The 25,034-nt window shown below is 41.8% G+C and overlaps 1 protein-coding gene and 1 long non-coding RNA gene across 5 annotated transcripts in view; one reads left to right on the plus strand and one right to left on the minus strand.

Annotated features, from left to right (window-relative positions):
* Window positions 1–17,455, plus strand: part of LOC109023884 (uncharacterized) — a 122,078-nt gene extending 104,623 nt beyond the window's left edge. The window contains exons 2-6 of one of the 3 annotated variants that reach the window (XR_010131732.1): window positions 8,970–9,087; window positions 11,091–11,240; window positions 11,984–12,096; window positions 13,063–13,201; window positions 17,140–17,455. This is a non-coding gene — a long non-coding RNA (uncharacterized lncRNA). Of the gene's footprint in view, window positions 1–8,969; window positions 9,088–11,090; window positions 11,241–11,885; window positions 12,097–13,062; window positions 13,202–17,139 lie in introns of all 3 variants that reach the window. The other 2 variants (XR_004067759.3, XR_004067760.3) reach the window with 2 other exon arrangements.
* Window positions 124–22,535, minus strand: BHMT (betaine--homocysteine S-methyltransferase). Of its 2 annotated transcripts, XM_055366966.2 has the most exons (10): window positions 22,303–22,535; window positions 20,929–21,078; window positions 20,516–20,768; window positions 16,540–16,672; window positions 13,061–13,179; window positions 11,896–12,087; window positions 11,078–11,225; window positions 6,189–6,371; window positions 4,430–4,658; window positions 124–1,477 (listed from the first exon to the last, which is right to left on the minus strand). In XM_055366966.2, the coding sequence occupies exons 2-10, from the start codon at window positions 20,943–20,945 to the stop codon at window positions 1,294–1,296; spliced, it is 1,458 nt and encodes a 485-aa protein (XP_055222941.1). In that variant the 5' UTR covers window positions 20,946–21,078; window positions 22,303–22,535; the 3' UTR covers window positions 124–1,293. The 2 variants fall into 2 exon arrangements, with proteins under 2 accessions (XP_055222941.1, XP_004058699.2); XM_004058651.5 differs by lacking the exon at window positions 22,303–22,535 and having other exon boundaries at window positions 20,929–22,205.
* Between the last annotated feature and the right edge of the window lie 2,499 nt (window positions 22,536–25,034).

A 25,034-nucleotide genomic window follows, 5' to 3' on the forward strand; every position in this document is an offset into this window, starting at 1 on the left:
AAAATTCCGGCGTACTTGTGAAGTAGTTTTTTCTTTTAAATAGGTGAAGAAATTGAGGTATAGAGGTTTCATGTAAGACTTAGCAAATTGTAGAACCAGGATAAGAATAAAATACAAGCAATATAGTCTCATTGCTCTTCTTTTAATAGCTGAAAAGAATTACAATTTCAAAACAGCTCAAACAATTCAATAATGTTTAGAAAGCAGCATGACCTCTTTTCTAATACACTGAGGGTAGTCATGTTTCTTCTAATAGTCTTGTATCTTCAGGCTTGAGCTTTTGTAGGAGAGTAGATATTAAATTATCAGAGAAAAATATCATAGTTCTCAATCTAGGAAACCAGGCTAGAGTTTGGAGAATCTCTACTTTTTTCTTATTATATTTTTTAAAAGCTACCAACTAATACAAGCTCACTCTGCTCAGCCTTATGGCCCAGAGGCACTAGGTGGATCCAGTGTTGACTAGGATGGAGAGGGCTGAAATATCCATCTCTCCTCCCTCCTCCCCATTGGTCTATGTCTTTTACTGGTAGAAAAGTGGGTCACGAAACAGAAGAACTCTGAGAGCAGGACTCTGGGTATTGGGTATGTATTGATCAGGTCTCATATGACTGACCTACTTATAAGAATAAACTTAAACAGGATGTTCTCCTTAAGTGTCCTATAGCAATATTTTTCAAACTGTGGATCCAAACCCAGTAGTGGGTCATAAAAATCCATTTGAAAAGTCTCAACTAGCATGTTTTATAAATGAAATAGAATGAAAAGGAATGGAACAGAAAATACTAGGATGGATCACACATTTAATTTCGACAGTAAGATGTGATGTGTTTTGCTGAGTCATTATATAAATTGTGTTTGTTACTAAGGGTCATGTTCAAAAGAACTTGGAAGCCCCTTTCCATAGCGCTTTATCTGTCCCTGGCTGGTTGCTGAGTCCTTTATGACAGTTCATGTCTCATCCTCTTTGCTAGCCTACCAACTTCTTCAAGTGGCATTAACATCTGAATTACTTTTCCTGTGCTGCAGTGATTTCCATAATACTTTTCACAGGGTGGGTGCTTAGTGAACCTGTTCAAGATTTACTTTGTACTTATTTTGCTTCTAAGAAAATTTCTAAAACATACTTTAAAATTATCAAGTGCTATTTGTAATTCTATTTTGTTCAGGTAATAGCAATAATATGTGTAGGATGGCATTCATGAAAGCACTGCTTTTTAACCCCCTTTTCCGTATTTGTAGGAACTGTGACCCAAACACCTAGAAATTCATCAAAAATAGCTTCTATCGAGGCTACTGTGATTTGAATTTTTGTTTTTCAAAGAGCTCTTTCAGCTGCTGCTCCGTTGTGGCTTCTTTCTGCTGCATCAGCTCGGCTGTTCCTTTGGTCACTCCCCAGCCATCTGGCTTTGACATTGAAGGGTTGTATGGCCGGCCTGAGGCTATCCGAAGATTCTCCCAGTATTCCTTCCTGGCCCTGTGTGAACAAAACACATGACACCAGACATCAGACTCCTCCCCTAGCTTTGGTCTTTATATCATGGAACCATTTAAAAATTATATAATATTTTAAATAATTTCATGCAGCACACAAAGTTGCCTATCAGACATTAAAAAGCAAAGGTGTCAATCTCAGCCACCTGTGTGGGCAGTCTGTGGTTGTTTGGCTTCACCATGATTCCTGACTATGAATTTATATGCTACTGATAAACAATCATTTGCTTATACTTATCCACACATTAATACTTAACAGGAAAAGTATGACATACCATTAACACAGTGAAAAAATCATGTGCTCAGGGTAACTAAGCAGCACAGTAGCATCACTAGAATACCTGTGTCAGCTGCTGAACAGCAACAACCATCAGCAACAGGCTTTGTCTCCATCCATGATGCTGTGTTTTGATTAAAAGGTTACTGTACACTGTATTTTACTTTTGTAGATGAGAAGAAACATCAGAAGCAGTTGAGGGACTGGGAAGCAGTCCATTCTGCTGGAAGCCTTTTTACAGTGTTTCCTCCAGAGGCATCTGCCTCATTAACAATGGGTTTTGTCATAGAAGGTGCCCTTTGATGTAAAAACTGATGTGATTTCTTGTTCTGTTATGAGTGCACATTGAGGGAGCCATCTTTGGATTCTCAGTGCATCCATTAAAACACACATTAATCTGGACTAAAAATTCCACCCCCTCCCCTCAATCTGTAAGTCTAAAGTTACTTTGAATTTCTTTTTTGAGACAGGGTCTTACTCTGTCACCCTGTCTGGAGTGCAGTGGTACGATCTTGGCTCACTGCAACCCCAGCCTCCCAGGTTCAAGTGATTCTTCTGCCTCAGCCTTTTGAGTAGCTGGGATTATAGGCCTATGCCACCACATAGGTACAAAATTAGTACAGCTAATTTTTGTACTTTTTGTAGAGACAGGGTTTCACCATGTTGCCCAGGCTGGTCTCAAACTCCTGAGCTCAAGTGATTCGCCTGCCTCGGCTTCCCAAAGTGCTGAGATTACAGGCGTGAGTCACTATGCCCACCTTGAATTTCTTCTTTTAATATATGTACAGGGAAAATTTGGGATAGGAGTACTGTCTATTCCACTTACACTACCTGTCCTTCCTCACATCCTCATGAGCCAGCTGAGTTCACCTTGGTTGTTCTTCCCCAAACCCTGGATAACTTCTGCACCTCTCACTCTGCAGGCTCCACTTCTGCCCTTCTATTTCCTTTGCTTCCTTCTAGCTCAGGCCTCAACCTGTCTGCTGTCCCTCCTAGCAAGTCTTCCTCACATGGCGATTACAACTTGCTAACTTGCTAATCTAACCTTGCCCTGGGCTACCTGAGACCACCCAGGCTCCTCTTTGCCTTTGGGATGGGGTCCTACATAACTCCTGAGCATGAATAAAGAGGCTGCCTCCTCCTCCTGGGAGGTGTCTTTCACCAAATTCTGTCTCTGCTATTCTCAAACTTCCAGTTTCTCAATGTGTCATTCTCTTTCCACTTCTCAGTGCTTTCCTGAGGGCTGTTCCTCTAGCAATGTAATTCCTCTCTCAGAATTCAACTCAGGCATCAGCTTTCTTAGAAATCCTTCATTCACCCTCCCTCTGCCTTTTGCCCCTTGGGACATTAGCTCAGACCCTGCACACCTATGCACATCTTCATCCTTGGACTTACTATACTCATTGGACATTACCTGTTTATCGTTCTGCCTGCTAGATTGCTAGCTCCTTGTTTAGCTTGCTACCTCAGCATCCACAACAGCATCTGACAGATAGTTGTGCTCCGTTAATAGCTGCTGAACAGAGCGGAACTGCTACCTCTCCTTGGAGCACCTGTCCTCCACCCGCTTCCTAGTTCTCTATATGGTAGAAGCCTATTGAGCCTTCAAAATCCAGCCCCAAAACCCTTCTTTTAAAATATCTTTCTGTTAGGCAGAGATAGTCATTCTCTTCTCTTGTTACTTTTCTATCCATACATCTACTAAAGCAGCTACCACAGTATAATACATTGGCTTTCGTATTCTTTTACCCAGTAGACTGTGAGTCTCTAATCCACGGCTTCTCATTTCTATATTCCTACTGCCCTTCCCAGTGCCTGACATAAATTCTTTTTTACTAGTGTATTATTCATCTTCCCCATTGGAATGTAAACTCTGAGGGCAAAGACCTTGCCTGTCTTATTTGCCACCGTATTCCCAGCTCTGAAAATCATGCTTCATATAGAACAATCAGTATTAGCTATACTTAAGTGGTCCTTAACTCTTAAAAATCAATGCAATTTAAGATTATTGCGCACCACACTAATGGTGCTTTACTAGAGCACAAAATCACATTTCATTGCCACTTACGTTTATTTACATTCTATATTCCTTTTTTGTTTTGTTTTGTTTTGAGACAGAGTCTCACTCTGTTGCCCAAACTGGAGTGCAGTGGCGTGATCTTGGCTCACTGCAACCTCTGCCTCCCGGGTTCAAGCAATTCTTGTGCCTCAGCCTCCCAAGTAGCTGTGATTACAGGCACGCACCACTATGCCCAGCTAATTTTTTTTTTTTTTTGTATTTTTAGTAGAGATGGAGTTTTGCCACCTTGCCCATGCTGGTCTCAAACTCCCGAGATCAAGTGATCCTCCTACCTTGGCCTCCCAAAGTGCTGGGATTACAGGTGTGAGCCACCGCACCCAGCCTGTATTTAAAAACAATTTTTAAAAAAATTTTTCTTTTTCTTTTCAAAATCCAAAATCAGGTCAAATACATTCTATATTCTTAAAACAATCTCCAGAAATCACCTAATAAGGATGCTTTGTAAACATCTCTGGGAGAGAATTTGGGGATGACTGATTCTTCAACATCACACAACAGATTTGCTGCAGTCTTCTAAATGGCCTCACTTGAACATATTCATAATCTAAATTAGTTTGGGTTAGTAAAAAGATGCTTACCTTGCTCTAACCCAGGGTTTGGTGTGCATGTCCAAACCACTTCCCCAGCTGCCATGTTTTTCTGAAGCTGGTGGCAAAAAGCCCCTTTCTGGGGCCAGCTCCTCTGCAATTGCCCTGATGTGGTAGGGCTCAAATCCACAGCACCCGCCAATGTACCTGACCCCCAGGTTGTAGGCCTCTCTGGCGTATTTTTGAATATCCCATCTGGTGGCAACTCTGGGTTCCAGTCCTGTAATAAGTGGCATTATGCCATTAGGCATTATACATTCTTTTCATAAAAATTCAAGATAAGTAGCTACAAGTATGTACTTTTCAATAAATGAATTGTTTTCAATATTCAATTTTTACATTTAAGAAAAAACTTTGCTACTTTGTGTTGTATGTTCACTTTTACATGCTGTGGTATCCAGCCTTCAGGAGGTTCCAAATGACCCCTGCCCTTTGATGTTTTTCTTCTTGTGCAGTCCCCTCTTGCATTATAACAGGGCTGGTCTGTGAGATCCATAGAATATGGCAGAACTGGCATGTGACTTCAGAGGCTAGGCTATACAAAACATTATGGTTTCTGCCTTGCACTTTCTTGGAGCACTCATCCTGGGGAAAGCCAGCTGCCATGTTGCAAGCATCACATGTTTCAAGCATGTTTTCTAGCATCACAGTGAAAAGGCCCATGAGCTGAGGAACTGAGGCCCCCAGTCAACAGACAGCAAGAAACTGACACTAACTCCCAAAAACCAATTAAGTGAGCTAGGAAGTAGATCCCCCAGCTCCCAACAGGCCTTCAGGTGATAATAGCCCTGGCAAATATCCGGACTCCAACCTCTTAGGAGACCCTGAACCAAAACCACCTAGTTATGCTATCCCTGAATTCTTGACCTGGAGAAACTGTGAGATAAGAAGTGGTTTTTCAAGCCACTACATTTTGCATTAATTTAATGTGTTATACAGCAGTAAGTAACACAAATGCCTTGCCTTTCTTCCTCTGTGGTTCCTCCAGAGTGATTGTATTTTATAATATCTTACTTGTCTAAGGGTCCCTATAAAATATACGATAGGGTGTAAAGACCTTAGAAGGAAATAGGAGGCTGGGCATGCTCTGCCCCTGCTGACCACTCTGGCTTAATTTGTGAGATCCACCCACCCCCTCTTCCCAATCATGCTGGGAAAGTTTTTCCTTCTGCCTGGATTGCAAGTATCCCCTCACTTCATCTGCTTGGTCTCTTCATTAAAACTTGTTATACAGTCACTCGATGATGGTATCTTGCCTGCAATCCCAAAACTCTGGAGTAGCTGAGCCATATTAAAAATTGGAGAAAAGGACCTTAGAGATAACTGGTCTGATCTTATTTTCCCAATAAAGAATTTGAGAGCTAGAGGAATTCAAAGATTTTCCTAAGGTGACAGGCAGGACTTAGCAACAGAGCTGGAACTAGAACTAAATATCTGTTGATTCTCCCACGAAGGGCATCCTCACCAACCCCAAAGTATGACTCACTGGTTGTCTCTTTAGATGCTGATTCACCTCAGATTTTATATTTAAATTCAGAGATCTTTTTTGCTAGCCCGGACCATCCTTTCCTTCTGCTCTTCTCTAATACCAAGGGGCTTTTGGCTGCAGGGACAGAAACCAGGGACAAGACATGAGGCGACACCAAGCCATCTCTTCACTATGACAAAAGATCTCTGGGTATAGATTTACTTGAGTTTGTATGCATATCAAATGAAGATATTGAGATGATTCATCAAATGTTGGTCTTACCAAACGGGAATTCTGGGAGATCGATGAATCCCTGCTTGTTGCAGTCAGGAGTGTGGTAAGCCAAGGGCTGGCTCATCAGGTGAGCTTTCAGTCGGGCAGCCTCCAAGCCCTCCTTCATGAGCTTCACTGTTTTTAAACTAATGGTGGGGTCAAAGTGGCAGTTCACACCAATGATGGATGCTCCTGTGAGTGGGAAGAACATGATAGACTTAGGGATGCACCAGAAACCAGCAGGGCCAGCTCTCCTCTCTTCATCAGGAATCAGGAAGTTTTTTTTCATTTTTTGAGACACAATCTCACTCTGTTGCCCAGGCTGGAGTGCAGTAGCATGATCTCAGCTCACTGCAGTCTCCACCTCAAGCGATCAAGCAATCCTCCCACCTCAGCCTCCCAAGTTGCTGTGACTACAAGTGTGTGCCACCACGTCTGGCTAATTTTTGTTTGTTTGTTTGTTTGTTTTTTTGTAGATATGGGGTTTCGCCATGTTGCCCAGGCTGGTCTCGAACTCCTGAGCTCAAGTGATCCAACAGCTTCCCAGACTGCTGGGATTACAGGCATGAGCCACCACACCCAGCAGGAAGATTTTAATTGGAATGATGAACTGGAAGCATAGCATTAGGTCCTCATTCCCCACAAACCTCTTACCTTTGAGTGAGAATGATTACTAGCAGGCAGGAAGTGCTTTCTGTGAAAAGTGCTTTGAAGAGTACGGTATAATTGAAGTGTAATTTGTGCACATTTGGCTGTCCATCTTTTTTTTTTTTTTTTTTTTTTTTTTTTTTTGAGACACAGACTCTTGCTCTGTTGCCCAGGCTGGAGTGCAGTGGCACGATCTCAGCTCACTGCAGCCTCTGCCTCCTGGGTTCAAGTGATTCTCTTGCCTCAGCCTCCTGAGTAGCTGGGACTACAGGCGCACACCACCACGACAGGCTAATTTTTGTGTTTTTAGTGGAGACAGGGTTTCACCATGTTGGCCAGGATGGTCTCCATCTCCTGACCTTGTGATCCGCCCAGCTCAGCCTCACAAAGTGCTGGGATTACAGGCGTGAGCCACCACGCCCAGCCCTGTCCATCTTTTTTCAAAAAAATATTATTAGAATTTTTTTAAACTTCAAATTTTAGTAGTCAAACTTTCAACGTTGGACATTATGTTGCAAGCACAATAATTTTTCAACACTCCCAGCTGCTAGATTACACCTGTGTTTACCATACTGCTTACTTGAGGTATAAATAAATATTCCTTTTCACCAGGCCAGCTTAATAAGTTCATTAGCCTTCTTGGGCACAGCAGCAGAATGTAATTTAGAAAAAAGTTTTTTAGACACGTGTTTTCTAGAAGGAATTTTGTGTCTAGGATTAATAGTTTGGGGAAAAAGAATCTCAAAAATCCTTTGACTTCAGCTACTCAATGTGGTTACTAGCCTATCAATCATTTTGACAAGCTTTTAATTTACATTTCAGCCTCCCCAGACTCACAACTATATGGGATTGTCTTCCTACAGTATTCTTGTAAAATTTGGTGCTGTGAAGTTTGATTTAGTGAGAACAAAATATGTTTTAGATATTTCATTTTCTTCAAAAACTTTCTTTATAGTCATTATGTTCTTAACTATATTTGGACCACAGATGATTTACCATGGCAATCACTAGACATGATTTTGGAAGTTTCCTCCTCCAGAAGGTTTGAGAAGGCATTATGACATTATAATTCTTTTACTCTCTCCTCTCAAAGTGGGAGGAATTCCCAAATAGGACTTTTCTTTTCTTCTTTTTTTTTTGCATTTTAAAAATGGTGGTAAAATATATATCATGTAAAACTGGGCATTTTAACCTTTTTAAAAAATTTTATTTTTTTGTAGAGACAAGGCCTCATTATGTTGCCCAGGCTGGTCTTGAACTTCTGGCCTCAAGCGATCCTCACACCTTTGCCTCCCAAAGTGCTGGGATTGTAGGCATGAGCCCCTGCATCTGGCGCATTTTAGCCATTTTTAAGTGGCATTAATTATATTCACAATGTTGTGCAACCATTATCACTATTTCCACATTTTTTCGATACCCCAAAGAGAAACTCTACCCATTAAGAACTAACTCCTTATTTTCCCCTTCTGCTAGCCCCTGGTAACCTCAAATCTACTTTCTGTCTCTGTGGATTTGCCCATTCTAGATATGTCATATAAACAAAATCATATGATATTTGTCATTTTGTGAGTGGCTTAGTTTACTTAGCATGATGTTTCCAAGGTTCATCCCTGTTGTGGCATGTTTGAGAACTTCATTTCTTCTTATAGCTGCATGATATTTCATTGTATGGATACACCACATTTTGTTTTATCCATTCACCTGTTGATGAACTCTGAGGTTGTTTCCACCCCCAAAAAGGGCTTTTTTGGGCCAGGTGCAGTAGCTCATGCCTGTAATCTTAGCACTTTGCGAGGCTGAGGCGGGTGGATTACCTGAGGTCAGGAGTTCAAGACCAGCCTGGCCAACATGGTGAAACCCCGTCTCTACTAAAAGTACAAAAATTAGCTGGACGTGGTAGTACACATCTGTAATCCCAGCTACTTGGGAGGCTGAGGCAGGAGAATCACTTGAACCCAGGAGGCGGAGGTTACAGTGAGCCAAGACGGTGCCATTGCACTCCAGCCTGGGCAACAGAGCAAAAACTCTGTCTCAAAACCAACCAACCAACCAACCAACCAACCAACCAACCAACCAACCAACCAACCAAAAAGGACTTTTTTGGATGGACTCATGGCCTAGGATTTTGTATTTTGTATATAGAGATACCAAGAACAAGAGCAAGAGAGATTATTTCTGGATGCAGCATGAGTGATGAGTGACCCCAGTGTTCAGCTCCCAGGAGCAGCAGAGCTGATGCCACAACCCATGGAATCCAGTGGTGAGTGGCAGGTGTCTTTGCTGTTGCTGGGCTGGGTCTGCAGTTTGCTCTTCATTCTTGTTCCAAGTAGGCCTCACTCCCCTTCATTCCTCTGAAACAGCTTTTGTTAAGGTTACCAATGACCTCAACCTTGCCAAATCCAGCAGCTGCTTCTCTGTTCTCATCTCACTGAAGCTCTCAGCAGTATGCAACCTAGTGGACAACTTCCTCCTTCATTGACACTCCCCTTCTCTTGGCTTCTGCAACTTCCCACACACTGTCCAAGTATTGTTTCTACCTTGCTGGTTTATTATTTTAATAAATGTTCTGTTTAATATTCTTTTTAAAAATGTCTTCATGTTCTGTGCTGTCTTCTCCTCAAGGCTAAAACTCTCAACTGGAGTGTTCCAAGATTGCACTGATTCATCTTTTCTTCCCCATTTAAACTTCCTTTTCTGTCCTAGGCTTTCAATACCATCTATATCCAGATCTCTCCCATATTCCTGTCTCTTACCCTGACCTTCCCATTGGGCTCCAGATTTGAATATTGTGGATATATACAAGTATCCAGAAGTAAATATACTTGTATGTGTGTGTATACCTATGTATCCAGAATATGTGTGTGTATATATACATATACTTGTATATTTTATATATATATATATATTCATCAGATTGTGTATACATATACTCACAAGTATATATATCCACAATATCCAAGTCTGGAACCAAGTGGGAAGATCATTGATATCAACTAAGCTATAAGCTGTTGAAGATCTTTGGCTACCCTTGTTTTTGGATGTTGTGCTGCCAGAGTTTCTCTTTCCTTGCTTAATTAACTTCATTCTATTAATAAATTAATAATATGTTGGCTATTTATTGGATGTCTTTTAGGTGTAAGCCTCCTTGCAAGAGATTATAGAGAAGTAGAAATAAAGGACATTGTTCCTGACATCAACAATTTTATAATTTAGCACAGGGTTTTCCAAGGTTTGGTCCATGAAAATAATGTTCCATGATCAATTAAGTTAGGAAGTAGCTGTTCACTACATCACCTTCTTGGAGACTAGGAATATATGTGAACATATCAAAGATATTGATAAGTTCCACAGTAAAGATATTTGCCTAAGGCCGGGCGCAATGGCTCAAACCTGTAATCCCAGCACTTTGGGAGGCCGAGGCGGGTGGATCACGAGGTCAGGAGTTCGAGACCAGCCTGGCCAAATAGTGAAACCCCGTCTCTACTAAAAAATACAAAAAATTAGCCAGGCATGGTGGCGGGTGCCCATAATCACAGCTACTCGGGAGGCTGAGGCAGGAGAATCGCTTGAACCTGGGAGGCGGAGGTTGCTGTGAGCCAAGATTGCGCCATTGCACTCCAGCCTGGGCTGCAGTGTGACAAGACTCCATCTCAAAAAACAAAACAAAACAAGATATCTGCTTAATTTGGTTTAACACAGCATTTTCTAAATGTATTTAACCACAGAACCCTATTAACATTCTCGATGATTGGAAACTATAGACTGAGGATTTTTTTTTTTTTTTTTTTTTTTTTTTTTATTGAGACGGAATCTCGCTCTTTCGCCTAGGCTGGAGTGTAGTGGCGCAATCTCGGCTCACTGCAAGCTCCGCCTCCCGGGTTCACGCCATTCTCCTGCCTCAGCCTCCCGAGTAGCTGGGACTACAGGCGCCCGCCACCAGTCCCGGCTAATTTTTTGTATTTTTTAGTAGAGGCGGGGTTTCACTGTGTTAGCCAGGATGGTCTTGATCTCCTGACCTCATGATCCACCCGTCTCTGCCTCCCAAAGTGCTGGGATTACAGGCGTCAGCCACCGCGCCCAGCCATTTTTAAAACTTTTCCTCTGGGATTCAATAATATCAATATTCTTACAAAAACAAATTAATGGTTTTTATGTTAACGAAAGTAGTATACACTGATTTGTAGACAGATGTGCACTAGTGTGTTCTTTTAAGACTTGCTAATCACAAACTGATTGAAATCTATCATCACCTGCTTTCACCAGGCGCACTGCACACTCGCCGGGGGGCACGCCATGCAAATCTCCTTCTGGGCCAATGCACATGGTTGCTGCCACAGGTTTACCGGATGCTATCAAGGTTTCAACTGCCCACACAGCTTCTTCAACGTGTTCAAAATACTGGAATCAGTTAAGGTTAGAGTACTTTTAATCTCGTTTCTCCCAAAACAATTTTTTTTTGAGACGGAGTTTTGCTCTTTCACCCAGGCTGGAGTGCCGTGGTGCGATTTCGGCTCACTGCAACCTTTGCCTCCCAGTTTCAAGCAATTCTCCTGCCTCGGCCTCCCAAGTAGCTGGGATTACAGGCGCCCGCCACCACGCCTGGCTAATTTTTGTATTTTTAGTAGAGACGGGGTTTCACCGTGTTGGCCAGGCTGTTCTCAAACTCCTGACCTCGTGATCCACACGCCTTGGCCTCCCAAAGTGCTGGGATTACAGGTGTGAGCCACCGTGCCCAGCCTTTCCCAAAACAATTTGAAAACGTATTCTATTGCTTAAAAACTTCATTATTTACTGTTTTCAAACTTTGAATTGTGACCCATTAGCATTTTTAAAATGAAATAGAATGATTTCTTACTGTAAATTGCAGTCAAAAAGTTTGAAAAACACCATATCAGATTAACTGAATCAAATTTAGTAGTAGCCCTGAATTGGAAAACGATTTCAAAAACTAAATATTACTATTGCTAGTTATGATTGTTACCTAACCCCACACAGTACTCTTGAAAGCAAAAGGTAGAGAAAATGTACTAGGTGTATTTGTCTTATCTTTCACCACAGCTTTCTTTACCTCTGCAATCAAGAAGTCCACGTTCTTCTTCATAAAGACCTCTAACTGTTGCAGAAATACTTTTTTGACTTCAGTTTCACTCTTGCAGCTAAGATATGAAGGTGTCTGACTCACTCCTCCTGCTACCAAAGCATCTCCTTCATCAGCCACTTGTCGGGCGACGTCGCAAGCAGCTTCATTGACTTTCTGCCCCTAAAATGGGTGAGTATATGAGACATCTAAATTTTCATGTGAAATTGAAATAAAATTATTATTGAAACATTCACATCTTAGTTGTATATTTACAATAGTGTCTTATTCCAGAAAATGACTGTTATGGAATGGTTCAAAGCTTTACCAAGTTGAACAGTTTGCAATAACAATAACACTAATAATAGTGATAGTAACAATAAATATATATATGACATTACATTATACCAAAGATGTGTGAGATGGTAAAAGTTTTTACATTGAAGGATGTTATCTGGTATCTTCCAGTGCCTGAGATGCACTTAGAAGAGTACCTAACAAATAGTAGTGGTGGTGATGATGATTTGCTTTTATGATTGAGAAGATTAAAATTAAATTTAAATACCTGTAGAATTCAGGATGTTTTTGTATGTATATTCTCAATTAACAGATACATGCATAACTAATAAGGTCTTTTCTAATTATTTAGACTTTAAAAGCTGTTTGTTATGCTCAACAAACAAAAAGCTCCCCAAGCCTAGCACTGTACACTCGTGGAATTTTGGAAACCTCAGCCTTGATGGGGTAAAGGGGTTGGTTCAACATCACAAAGTAGATATGCTTGAGTCAGGCACTATTCCAGGTTTACTGATTTATTATGCCTATGATCTTTCCTCTAGCCATGCTACATTTAAAAACATTAAGGATGAAAGAATTTGTAAGGTTGCCCAATTTACTCAGCAACTTAGTCAAGAGACTGGGAGAATCATTAATCATTAAATACCTCTTCTTTCATCTGCTTCGCTAAATGCCTCTTTGTTAATTTTGGGGATTCCAGCTAAATAAAACCTAAGGCTGTTATTCACGCCTCTCATTTTTGTATTATTGGAAATAAAACAAAACTCTGAAGAGGTTGAACCCTTTTCTCTATGAGAGCTTTGTTGATGCAATAGGTCGACAATATCCTTCTAAAAGTCCCACGGCTGGTTTTACTCACAGATATCTTCTCTAAGACATAGTTGCCCCTGTTCTCCAGCTTGTCTTCACTCGCATAGAAGGTGAAGGTCTGCATGACGTTTGAGCCAGCTCTGAGGAACTCTCGATGAAGCTGGCGAACTGGGAGAGTGAATGAGGAAAGGTATAATTTCTGTTTATTAACACACAATGTTTTCAAATGGCTCTCAGATAAACAAGCAGGAAAACAACTTCTTGAATTTCTGGTTGCTTGACATTTGCACATCTTAGGGGTAGATGAGAGGTAGATCTGAAGTCTCTTGGAAACTCCTGCGAACCTGCTATGACTAGATGAATGGGTGGGCAGGGGGTGCTCATATTCCTGTATTTGCTCATCTTGTTCATTGTTTATTTTGTTTATCATTCATTGACTGTATCTGTGGATGGCACCCATGGACACAAGGATAAACAATCCATTATTCTGTCTTTGGACAACTTCACAGTCTGTCCAGAAATAACTGACTACAGCACTGCATGGTTGGGCTATGCAGGAAGAAGGGATCATTTCTACCCAGGACATGGGGCAAGGGGGCGAAGGAGGTCCAAAGATGAGGAATCATTTGAGCTGCACTTGGAAGAATTCAATGCTACAGCCAGGCAGAGAAGGTGGGGAAGGGAATTCCATCCAGAGAGAATAGCCTGAGCAAAGATAATAAAGCAGGAACAGGCATGGCATTTGGGGGAATGACAAGTACTTTGAGTGGCTGGAGTTGATGAATCAGGGAAATATTTAGTTTTTAAGCAACTGGATGATGTAATTAATACAGTGTTTTCAAAAGATAATTCTGGTAGCATGGTGAAATAAGAATTGGAGCAAGATTTCCAAGCACAGATCCATGGATGAATGCCAAATGGCAAGGTTTGTTTGTTTGTTTGTTTGTTTGTTTGTTTTTTGAGATGGAGTCTCATTCTGTCACCCAGGCTGGAGTGTAGTGGCGTGATCTTGGCTCACTGCAACCTCCGCTTCCTGGGTTCAAGCAATTCTCCTGCCTCAGCCTCCCAAGTAGCTGGGACTACAGGCACCTGCCACCACGCCTGGTAATTTTTTTGTATTTTTAGTAGAGGCAGGGTTTCGCCATGTTGGCCAGGCTGGTCTTGAACTACTGACCTCAAGTGATCCGCCCACCTCAGCCTCCCAAAGTGCTAGGATTACAGGCGTGAGGCCTCCAAATGGCAAAGTTTTATCAGCTGGAGGAAATATGGTGGGATTTTTTCCCCATATAGCTAAAAGTATTCAGTTTAAGAAATTATCATTTGTTTTAAAATAGCTGTCCTAAGCTGTGGTTGCCCATTAGATCCCCTGCAAATTAAAATTACCGATCAGAATGTCAAATCCACAGATATTCTGACTTAATTGGTTTGGAGTGAGGCATAGGCATCTTTTTTTTTTAAGTTTCCCCAACCCATCTTTGTTTTCAGCCTTGTCAAAAACTGCCATTGTAAGATAGTGGAAAAAAACTCCTTTTATAAAATGACTGTGAAACTTGGATTTCACAAAAACTTGGTTGTTTTTGTTAGGAGAATTAACTGGGCAAAGTAAGAAATCAGCATGCTATTAATATATCAGCTCCTGAAAATTATTTTGAAATTTCAGAGGTTTATGAAATCCAAAGGTCCAGGAACAACTATATGACAGGCTAGGAAATTACTAGGACACTGAAGTTCTTAGCTCTCAGCGCTAACGCTGGAGATGAGTCTATACTCATCTCTTGTATCCCAGACGACTAGTAGAGTAGAGTAACTGGAACATAGAAACCTTGGTTTTTGTTTTTAAATAGATGAATACACAAGTGAAAAAAGCTTTTAAATTTTAGAAAATGGATTTGTAAGCTTGTAGCCAAACATTTTCCATGATTTTTTAAATCACAGAAAGTTCTCAGTGGGACCTCAAAAGCATCCCTAAATTAGCGGGCTTCAAACTTGTTTTAATTAATAACAGAACCAATGAAAAATATAGGGAGTTCCATATATCAATCAGATAAACCCAGAGCTGCTGTGGCTGGAGAGGGCTGAAGGGCCTATATACTAGGTTTCTGGACACTAGGAATAAATGGTTTATAACTACGAAGTCCACACACATGGTCCTTGGGTGGAGTTCCAGAGGTTTCATGAAAAAAACCCTGGAAATGTGTGCAAATTGTTATGTATAAATACATTTTACAGTGCAGAAGGTCTATAAAATTTTATCAGATTTTTCCACAGGGCAGTGATCCCAAACAGTTGAAGACAACTCCTCACTCTTGATTATTCATCATGCTTCTAAAACTGCAGTGATTCTCTAAGTATGATCCATCTTAGAGTCACCTGGGGGCAATTATCAGAAAGGCAGATTCCTCAAACTCTTCCAGACCCCGATAACCTGAATTCATTGCTGAATTAAAGCTGCTTCCACTGGGTGCAAGAACCATAACTTTGGGCATAAACTTTAGCAAGAGAATGAGGCTGGTAATTTGAGTATCCTTTCACCTACTTTTTCCTGATCACAAGGTTCCTACTCTAACCCATAATACAATAGGGCTAGTCCCTTTTACTCAATGACGTCACTTATACTAATTGATTACCTTCATTTTATGGCCTTAACTCCTCATTATATTACTTATTTTAAAATCATAGAAGCTAAATGTACATTGATACATGATTATATATGTACATGGCATAGTTGGAGATTAGCCTTATAGATTTAGCTTGAGAAATGCAAGTTTTTGAAATTCCACAGCAAACTCTAAAAGGTCAAATAAAATTCTGAAGTATTTCTTCAGTTGGGTAAGTTTGCAGCAAAACCATCTGGGGGCAAAATATGACCTGAACCAACATGAAGGTATTGATAAACATGTTTCAATTAGTAAGGGTAGTCATGTATTTTGATGCAAAAATGTATTAATGTGTTTCAATGGGAGCTGCTTCAGGGGCCATTGGGAGTGTTACATAATATGCTACATTTGTACTGTATTAACTTTCTAACATCCCCAGATTCCTGGATTCCAAGATACGTTTGACCCCAAAATGTGGTTTGGACAGGGGATTGTGGGCCTGTAGCATAACCAATCCTTTCTTGTTGCCCAGAACATGAAAAAGTCAGGCCCAGGCACGAGATATATAAAAATGTTGCAAGTGAAGTCCAGCTTGCAGGAAGACTCTTCAGGGGTTTCCATCAATTCTAGCTACCACTCAGTCTAAATTACAAAAGCGCTGCAGATACACAAAATCATTTGCATAAAATAGCTCAAGTGATCTTCCTGCCTCAGCCTCCCAAGTAGCTGGGACTACAGGCGTGCACCACCATGTCCAGCTAATTTTTAAAAAACTTCTGAGAGACTAGGTCTCCCTATGTGCCCAGGCTGGTCTTGAACTCCTGGGCTCAAGTGGTCTTCCCACCTCAGCCTCCTGAGTTGCTGGGATTACAGGCATGAGCCACCACACCCGGCTCCTTTATGAGAACTTACAATAGAGCTCTGCACCAACCTGCTTCTGGGTGCTCCACAGCAGCTTCAGGAGTCCAGGGTCCTGCCTTTACGTAGCCCCTCTTCTCCAGTGCAAAGACAAACCCTCCATCTCCAATCACAATCTCTCCAGCATTTAAACGTTCTAGGATGCCCTAAAATTACAGATGAGGGAGGAAAAGGAGTTACTTGAGTGTTTAAGATCATTTTCTATTTTTATTACTTTTGCTAACATATTCTTGGAGATGTGTGGTTATTTTAGAATTTTCAGAGAAAAATGTATATTTTATATATACATTTATGGCTATCTATAAGACAAACAACCAGAATGCTCATAAAATAAACATTTGTGTATTCCTTTGTATGTGCTGGGGGTGGGGGGGTCTTTCAGAACACGTTAAAGAGTATTTGAAGAACACCATGGGAGGTGTGTTTGAAGAACTGTCTGCTGAGGGATTAAATGAAAAGATTTTGTTGTAAAGCCTCAAATCTGCTCTTAAGCACAGATTCTTAAAATGGTAAATACTAGTCTTCTTACTCTATCAACAAACTAAAGAGAGGGTTAAAAAATTGTTAAAGAAGTTGAAATGGCATAGAATGCTTTTTTTTTTTTTTTTCTTAGAGACAGCATCTCACTATGTGCCCAGAGGATTCTTGAACTCCTGGGCTCAGAAGATCCTCCAGTCTCACCCTCCCCAGCAGCCGAAACTACAGGCTCGTGCCACAGTGCCTAGCAATGCTATTAAGCCATTTTATTTTAAGACTGAAAAGGTGGCCAAATCACTCAAAGACTTCTATCTTTGGTGTTAAAATTCAGTTTCCACAACAGTAGCTATGCTATACAGTCCAGGTTATGAGTGTGCACATGCTGTACTCTATGATGAGAACAAGGAAGAGACAACTAAATAAAGTATTTGTTGAATGATTTTTCAGCCCAATCTCCATACTTATTCCATTTACAATACTGTGCAGTAATCACCCTGGTGTTGTTCTATGGATAACTTTGGAATTAAGTATTTTGAAAGGGTTTTGTGAATTACAAAGTAATTCTCTAGTTTAATAGATTTTTTGTAATTTCAAAGAATCATAGACTTTAAAAATAAATAATACTCAATTCAATTGAGATCTCTCTCTCATTTCACAAATGAGAAATTAAGACCCAGAGTCCCTGAGTAATTTATACATGGTTTTCCAAATGGGGAGCATAGGGCTTCCTGACTCTTTTATGCTTAAATAATATCTATATTTGATTTCAAATGGGATCGGGGGTGGTGGGACAGCCCTGAAAAAAACTGTATAGTGTAAAGGAATAACTTGGGACGTATTTACCCAGTGTGTTCCATTTACTACCAATAACAGTGGATAAAACAAAAGCTGACATAATAACAAGATTCCAGAAATCTGTGAGAGGCAGTCACAGGATTTTGCATCCCAATTCCTTGCCACCTTCTTAGAACCTCCCTCATTTTCATTCTCTTCCCCTCCACTGCCCCTTCCCATGCCATTTGGACAGCTGCTGCTCAGAGAGAGGAAACAATTGACATTTCACCAGACAGAAGCAAAGTGGTAGGATTATGCTGTGTGTTCCCTAATATACCTTTCAGATCAAAACATTTTCAAGCCATAATATTGAAGCCTTGTTATCTTATGGGAGCCCATAAGATAACAAAGCACTACAAAAATATAAATGGCTCACATGTCATTTTGAAATCCAAATATTTGTCATGATTGCAATGTATCTAAATGTCACATCTGAAAACTACAACTTTGATTATGACCTAATTAACAACAACAATAATATATATATTTATATATATATAAATATATATATACTACTGCCAGCACAGTTACATAAAAAACATAACAAGGGTCACTTAAATGAGATATGACTTGCTACTAACTTTTATTTGGATAAAATAATTCATGACATTTGGGCAGTTAGCAGCTCCCACTGAACGTGTGTGTTTTCAAATTTTAGTACCACAGCATTTTAATGTGCAGCATAGCTAAGGATCTGATGTTGGGTGGCAGGGTGGGTAGTGGCGATTCAATTACTATGTGGCTCATGCACTTGTTGAGTGATTACCTCTGGAAATACTATCTCTTACATTCTATTGCATTTTAAAATTATCTAGACTTCAGGATTTTCTGTTCCCAAGCTAAACAGACTTTTTAAAAAGTGGAATGTGCTATGAAAAAAATATACTGTTTTGTGAAAAAGTATTACAAAACAGTATGTGTAATATCAGCCCATTTTTGTCTAAGAAGTGCATATTTGCCTCAACAACAAACTAGCAGAATATACACCAGAATTTAATAGGCACTGTTCTTTGTGCTTTCCCTCGTTGTTTATAATGAACATGTGCAAACTTTGTAACATTTATTTTAATTTTAAATTCAAATGTGTAGACATGTTATTGTCCATATATTGTTTTAACACTGACATATGCACGGAAACAAGTTACTAGGAAACTGTTTTTTCCATCTTACATTCATCTGTTGCTTAGATAATTCTACAAAGATAATTCTTTAAAATGTTAGATTTTCTGAGTTTGAGTTTGGGGAATAAGTTAGACTTACGTGGCTATGAGAATGGGGACAAACAAAAAATATCTATATCTATAGGAATCATCCTTCCCAGTCTCTGCGGACTATTCATTTAGTACATTTAGGGACTGGCGAAATTCTCATCCTCCTTTGACTGGTGATAGTCCATAGTCCTTTGCCATCTCAACACCCACTCATGCCATCAACATGCATCCACGATGCTGCATTTAGAATCTGTAACCGAATTGACCTTCTTCCTTGTGTAGAGGTCTTTTTGATTTGGGAGGCCATCCCTTTAGAAACTGGGCACACCTCAGCTGGTTCTCCAGCAGGGCAGGCACTGGGATGAGAGCTGGACCTTTCTCACTGTCCTTACAGCCCAGAGGATACAGTTGGCCTGGCCCCATCTGCCTCCCTACCATTTTCCGGGGGCCTCTGTCGTGCCAGGCCTGGGACTGGGCATTTGACCAAAAGGTCAAGTTTATTCTCTCCTCCCTCCATCCTTCTGTCTCTTTTCCCACCTGTCCAGTCTCATTCCACGGCAGTCAGTCCATCTATCCATCCGTTCCCCAAATTAGAGGAAGGCCTACCATCTGGACTGAAAATTCCCCTCCCAACAAGCCACTGGGATAGCCAAGAGATGGACTTGCTCATCTGGAGCTGGAATTGGGTTTTACAATTTCATCAACAGTCCTTCCTCAGTATCTTACAGCCACTCTGCCCATTTTTTCTTAAACCATGTTTTCGAGGCTGACATTTCGGATGACATTTTTCTGTCATCACGGACATCAAATTGCCTGTGAAAATCTGCAATCACCCAACCAGCGCCTGGGCCTTGGGTGCAGCGAGAACCCGGCGGGGAGGCGGCCCCGACACCCGCGGTGCAGATCCAGGCGGGAAATGTCGGAGGCAGCGCGGCGCACTCCTCCCTGTTCTGGGCGCGCCGGGTGCAGAGGGCGCTCGCGGCGGCCTCGGACACAGATGCGGAGGGGCTCCTTGGGGACGGGATATCGCGCCTGCGGGGCTAGGAGCAGTATCTCTGGGGAGTTTTCTGGTCTTGGGTGCCAGATTCAGAAGATATTGGAAGGCTCGGAGTTCTGGGGACACCCAGCTGTCAGGGAGGGCTCAGAGGGTGCCTTTGGGTCTGAGAGGCAAGGATCACATAGATCTGGGGCGCACTCTGGTCCAAACTGGGCTGGGGCTGGAGGGGACAGAGGCGCTCTGGGGGCGCGCTCTGAACGTGGGGCGGGAGTGGGGAGGCTCAGAGGCGCCTTGGGGTCCTGCTGGAGAAGTTCTGGAAGCACATTCTGGTCTGAGGCTGAGGGAGGGGAGGGAGTAGGAGGATGATGGGTACCAGGCAGGGTCCGAGGGCCCCTCTGCGCTCCCAGAGGCTGGGATACAGAGCAGGTGGGAGGGGAAGGAGAGCGCCCTTGGGTCCCCTGGAGACTCACCTTCTTGGCCTTTTTGCCCCCAACGGGTGGCATCTTCGTGGTGTCCAGACAGGTGGTCGACACGGATGCGGACCGACTAGGCGAGCCTTCCCGCTGCGCAGCCCCGAGCTGCTCCGAGTCCGCAGCCTGCCTCTTTATACCCGCAGTTGGGCGTGGGGAGGGCCTCCCAGCCACCGCGCGGGCCAACAAGGACCTTGGGCGGGAACACGCCCACCAGCCCTTCATCAGGTCTGCCTCCTGTTGGGAACCTGGCCTGCCAAGGAGGTAATCCAGATTGTTCACCCAAATGGGTGGAACCACCGAAAAGTAAGATAAGAAAAAGCGAGGTTGCCACTCGCTCAGATTTCAAACCTGCCTAGCGTCCCTTTTGCCTCTTGCACTTTTGCCCCGACCCTGACCGTCCTCTCGCTCACCTGGGATCATGCACCATGGCCCACTTAGGCTGCCAGAGAGGCCTCTGAGAAGTCCATTCGATGCTCAGATATTTGTCAAAGGCCAAGGCGTCAAGATTATGGAATTAGGGGATGAAGTCCTGGAAGATCTTCAGCCTGGAGTGTGATCTCCTGTGTGATATACATCCAGTATAACGGGACACAAATGCGGCTTTAGTAGAGGAGTCCAATACTAACCCTGAATTGGCGGGTATGTTCAAAATGACCTTCTACCCCTATACCCAAATATGCCTTGCAGTTTCTAATAACACAGTAGTTTCTAATAAGAATATGTTTGTAATATTTACCAAGGACAGACTTTTAACATTTATAAATGGAAGCAGAAATGTACTTTGAAGACTTCAAAATTCAGCATGAAAACGATATAAAAACATATAGACATTAGAAGAACTGGAGGGAATAGAGATGTTAACAGTAGTTACCTATTGATGGTGGAATTAAGGCTTGTTTTATTTTATTCTTCATTTTTCACTGTATTTTCCAAAATATTTTTATAATGAGAATACATTGATTTTAAAATAATAAAAACATTACTTTAAAAAATGTACAGCATGGCCTGCACGGTGGCTCATGCCAGTAATCCTAGCACTTTGGGAGGGTGAGGCGGGTGGATCACCTGAAGTCAGGAGTTCAAGACCAGCCTGGCCAACATGGTGAAACCCCGTCTCTGCTAAAAATACAAAAATTAGCCGGGCATGGTGGCGGGCGCCTGTAATCCCAGCTACTCGGGAGGCTGAGGCAGGAGAATCGCTTGAACCCTGGGGGCGGAGGTTGCAGTGAGCCGAGATTGCGCCATTGCACTCCAGCCTGGGCAAAAAGAGTGAAACTCTGTCTCAAAGGAAAAAAAAATGTACAGCATGACAGTAAATAGCCTACAGAACAATGAAATATCTGAAACACAGTTCAGAAAATTTTACCCAAATAAAAGCATGTAAAAAAATTCTGTATGTGGACAAACAACCTCCATTTCAACACATGCAGAGAAGAAAGTTACTGCAACACCTGATGAATTAATACAAATTTAACTGCTAAAATGACATGTGTTTGAAATACAACTGAGAAAGTAAAAATGTGCTTTTGCTTCTAAGTATGTCAAGTTTAAAATGGAAAAAGAAATGAAAAGGTGAAAGGATATACTGTTATTCAAATGATCTATTATTTCATTGGCTCCTCCACCCCCAACTGTGATCTGGGGTCAGCAAGAATGAGGCATGAGGTAAAGTCATTCTTCACAGTACCTAGATTAAAAAAAAAACAAAAAACCATGAAGGCATTGGAGTATCTGAATAGGTAACAGTTTAGTTAGTTAATGCGTTAACTAGTTAAGGTATTCACCTGGTGAGCACTGGTGAGATGAACAGGTCTAGAGTGAGCCCCGCGGTGGCCGCAGGGAGCAGCCGCAGTCGTGGGTACCTGGCACTAGGAGGAGGTATAAGCACTCTAACGCTCAATAAAGGCTGAAAGCCGACGTTCCCAATTTCAGTTTCCTCAAAATGTGGCAAAACTTGGGAGAAATTTTAACCTAGTAGCATTAAATTTAGAAGTGAATTATGAATTTTTAATAGGTAATATAGACACATGGCAAAAATTTTACTTTTTTTTCTTTATTTCTCCAAGAAAAAACATGGCAAAAAAAATTTAGAAGCCTTTCCCCAGCTGCTGTTGCAGATCAAGTCCCCTCCCTGGAGGTAACCACTATTGCCTGTTAACCATTCTTCCAGAGGAATTTTATGCATACCTAAGTGTATAGATGTATATAAAAGGATTTGTACTCGAACGTAGGGAATTTTCGTTTTTTAAAAAAATTATCGACTCCCAGCTTTTCCAGAATGATTTATAGGTGCTGTCAAAATATTTTTGTTTTTTCTGGGCCTCTCAATTTGTTGTCCTAACTATCCCACGCCCCCACCCCCAATTAGGTCCATTTAAAAAATTATTCACCTATTTCCATAATAGATGATAATATCCACCATGTATGTAAAAGGCACTAAGCCTTTTACTTACACAACATTATTTACCCCACACAACTCTGGGTGTCCTCTCTTTGTTCTCAAGAACCACGAAGTTAGGGAGTTAGAAGGATCATCAGCATGCTCCCTGAAGTTTCTTTGCCCCATTCCCAGAGAACTAAGTCTGCTTGGATACCACTTAGGAAGTGAGGTTTTTTGCTTGTTTGTTTTTTCTGAGACAGAGTCTCACTCTGTCTCCCAGGCTGGAGTGCAGTGGTGCAATCTCAGCTCACTGCAACCTCTGCCTCCTGGGTTCAAGTGATTCTCCTGCCTCAGCATCCTGAGTAGCTGGCATTACAGGCTGGCGCCACCACGCCCGGCTAACTTTTGTATTTTTTGGTAGAGACGGGATTTCACCATGTTGGAGAGGCTGGTCTTGAACTCCTGACCCCAGGTGATCCATCCGCCTCGGCCTGCCAAAGTGCTGGATTACAGGCGTGAGCCACTGCACCTGGCAGGAAGTGAGTTCTGCAATAAACTGTCCTTGGGAGGCTGCCTATGTTCTCTGATCTCTACTGGAGTCAACCAGATGAGGGAGGTCATAAGACTGAAGTCCATGGCTGTGTACAAAGATGTTGGGGGTTAAAAATAAATCCCAAAGAAGAAGAGGAGACTTAGAGCCGGAGATCCACCCCCTTCATTTTACAACCTCAAAAGAGACTCGGTTATTGTTCTGTCTCCGACCAGTGCTTTGTTCTATTTGAAATCCTATTTATTCACTCAATAAACATTTAGGTACCATTAATACAATGTTTTAAACCCTATGCTTGGTGCTGGAAGTGAAGGATATCATCTCCCTTTTTTTTTTTCAAGGAAGAGATAGAAACCATCTCAAATAAGTGCTAAAATGTTCCTTTTACCAATATGTAGATGGAAAAATGTCAGGACTTTTCATTTCCCACTCAATTGGGATCTCCTTTAAAATGAAACTGACTTTTCACAGGCCTTTTTAGACTAAATATGTTTCATTTAGCCTTAAACCATTGAAGATACTTTAACACTGTGTTTAATGATGTTTTATATTTTAGTATGATGTTTAATGATGTTTTAACACTGTGTTTAATGGTGGTTTTACATGTTAACACTGTACAGAACAGTGTTTGCAAACTGCTGATGTGGAAATGGAGCCAGCTTCTGCGTTTCCTTTGGCAAGGCCAGTGTTTTTAAAAAATTGAATGTGAATTCCTTTATGTGGCGCTTCCACCCTTCCCCTTTGCTGGTCTGTACCACACCCAGCTGCCCTGCACTCTTCTGGTTCACATATTTACCTTACCTTAAAGGCATTTGGGCTTTCAACTTCTGCTATAAATAGAAGGTATATTTGGGGTTATAAAATACATGTTCCCCCAAGTAGCCCCCAAACCGAAGATTTCATTTGCCTTACATTTTCCTACTGCCACTAACCCCCGTTATTTTTTCTTGCCAGGATGACGATACTAAAAGGTTGATGAGGTGGATTTTCCTTCTAAAACTCTCTTCTGCAGGTGCACAGGTTTTCCTCAGTTTACCTGTCCTGTCCAGCACCGTGTCTATTGCAGTGGCCACATACATGCGTTTGTCCCAACACGTTCATGCATAGCCAACCACTGCACAATTACTCCTCTTTAAAGGGTCTTGGTTTCTTCATATGGAAAATTAGAAGTTGAAGCTGGGTGACTTTTCAGATTTGTCTTTGCATTTGGTTTGGCATAAACTTAGAGCACAAAACAGCCTCTTCCCGGGGTGCTTTCATTGCCTTTCCCTTGCTGTCAGCGAGCCCTTCCTGAGCCCGGCTCTGACCGTGCCTGTGGCTCCTGCTGGTGCCTCCAACTGCTGCCCATGCTTGAGTTTTTGCCTTTAATTTCCTAGTTCTTAGAGAAACAGCTGAGCTTTTTGTTTTTGCTTGTTATCTCAGGGCTTCCTTCCACCACAGGTGAAAATGCTTCCCTCAGGGCTTGCAGATTAGCCAGCGTGTCCAGCGTCTCCAGCATCTCCTGGCTTTCCACAGAGGAGTCCTCCAGCTGATATTCCTGTTCATTCTGGACACCTCCAGTTTCCCAGAACTATCCTCTCAGCATG

Source organism: Gorilla gorilla, chromosome 19 (genome assembly GCF_029281585.2).
Source record: "Gorilla gorilla gorilla isolate KB3781 chromosome 19, NHGRI_mGorGor1-v2.1_pri, whole genome shotgun sequence".
NCBI lineage: Eukaryota > Metazoa > Chordata > Mammalia > Primates > Hominidae > Gorilla > Gorilla gorilla.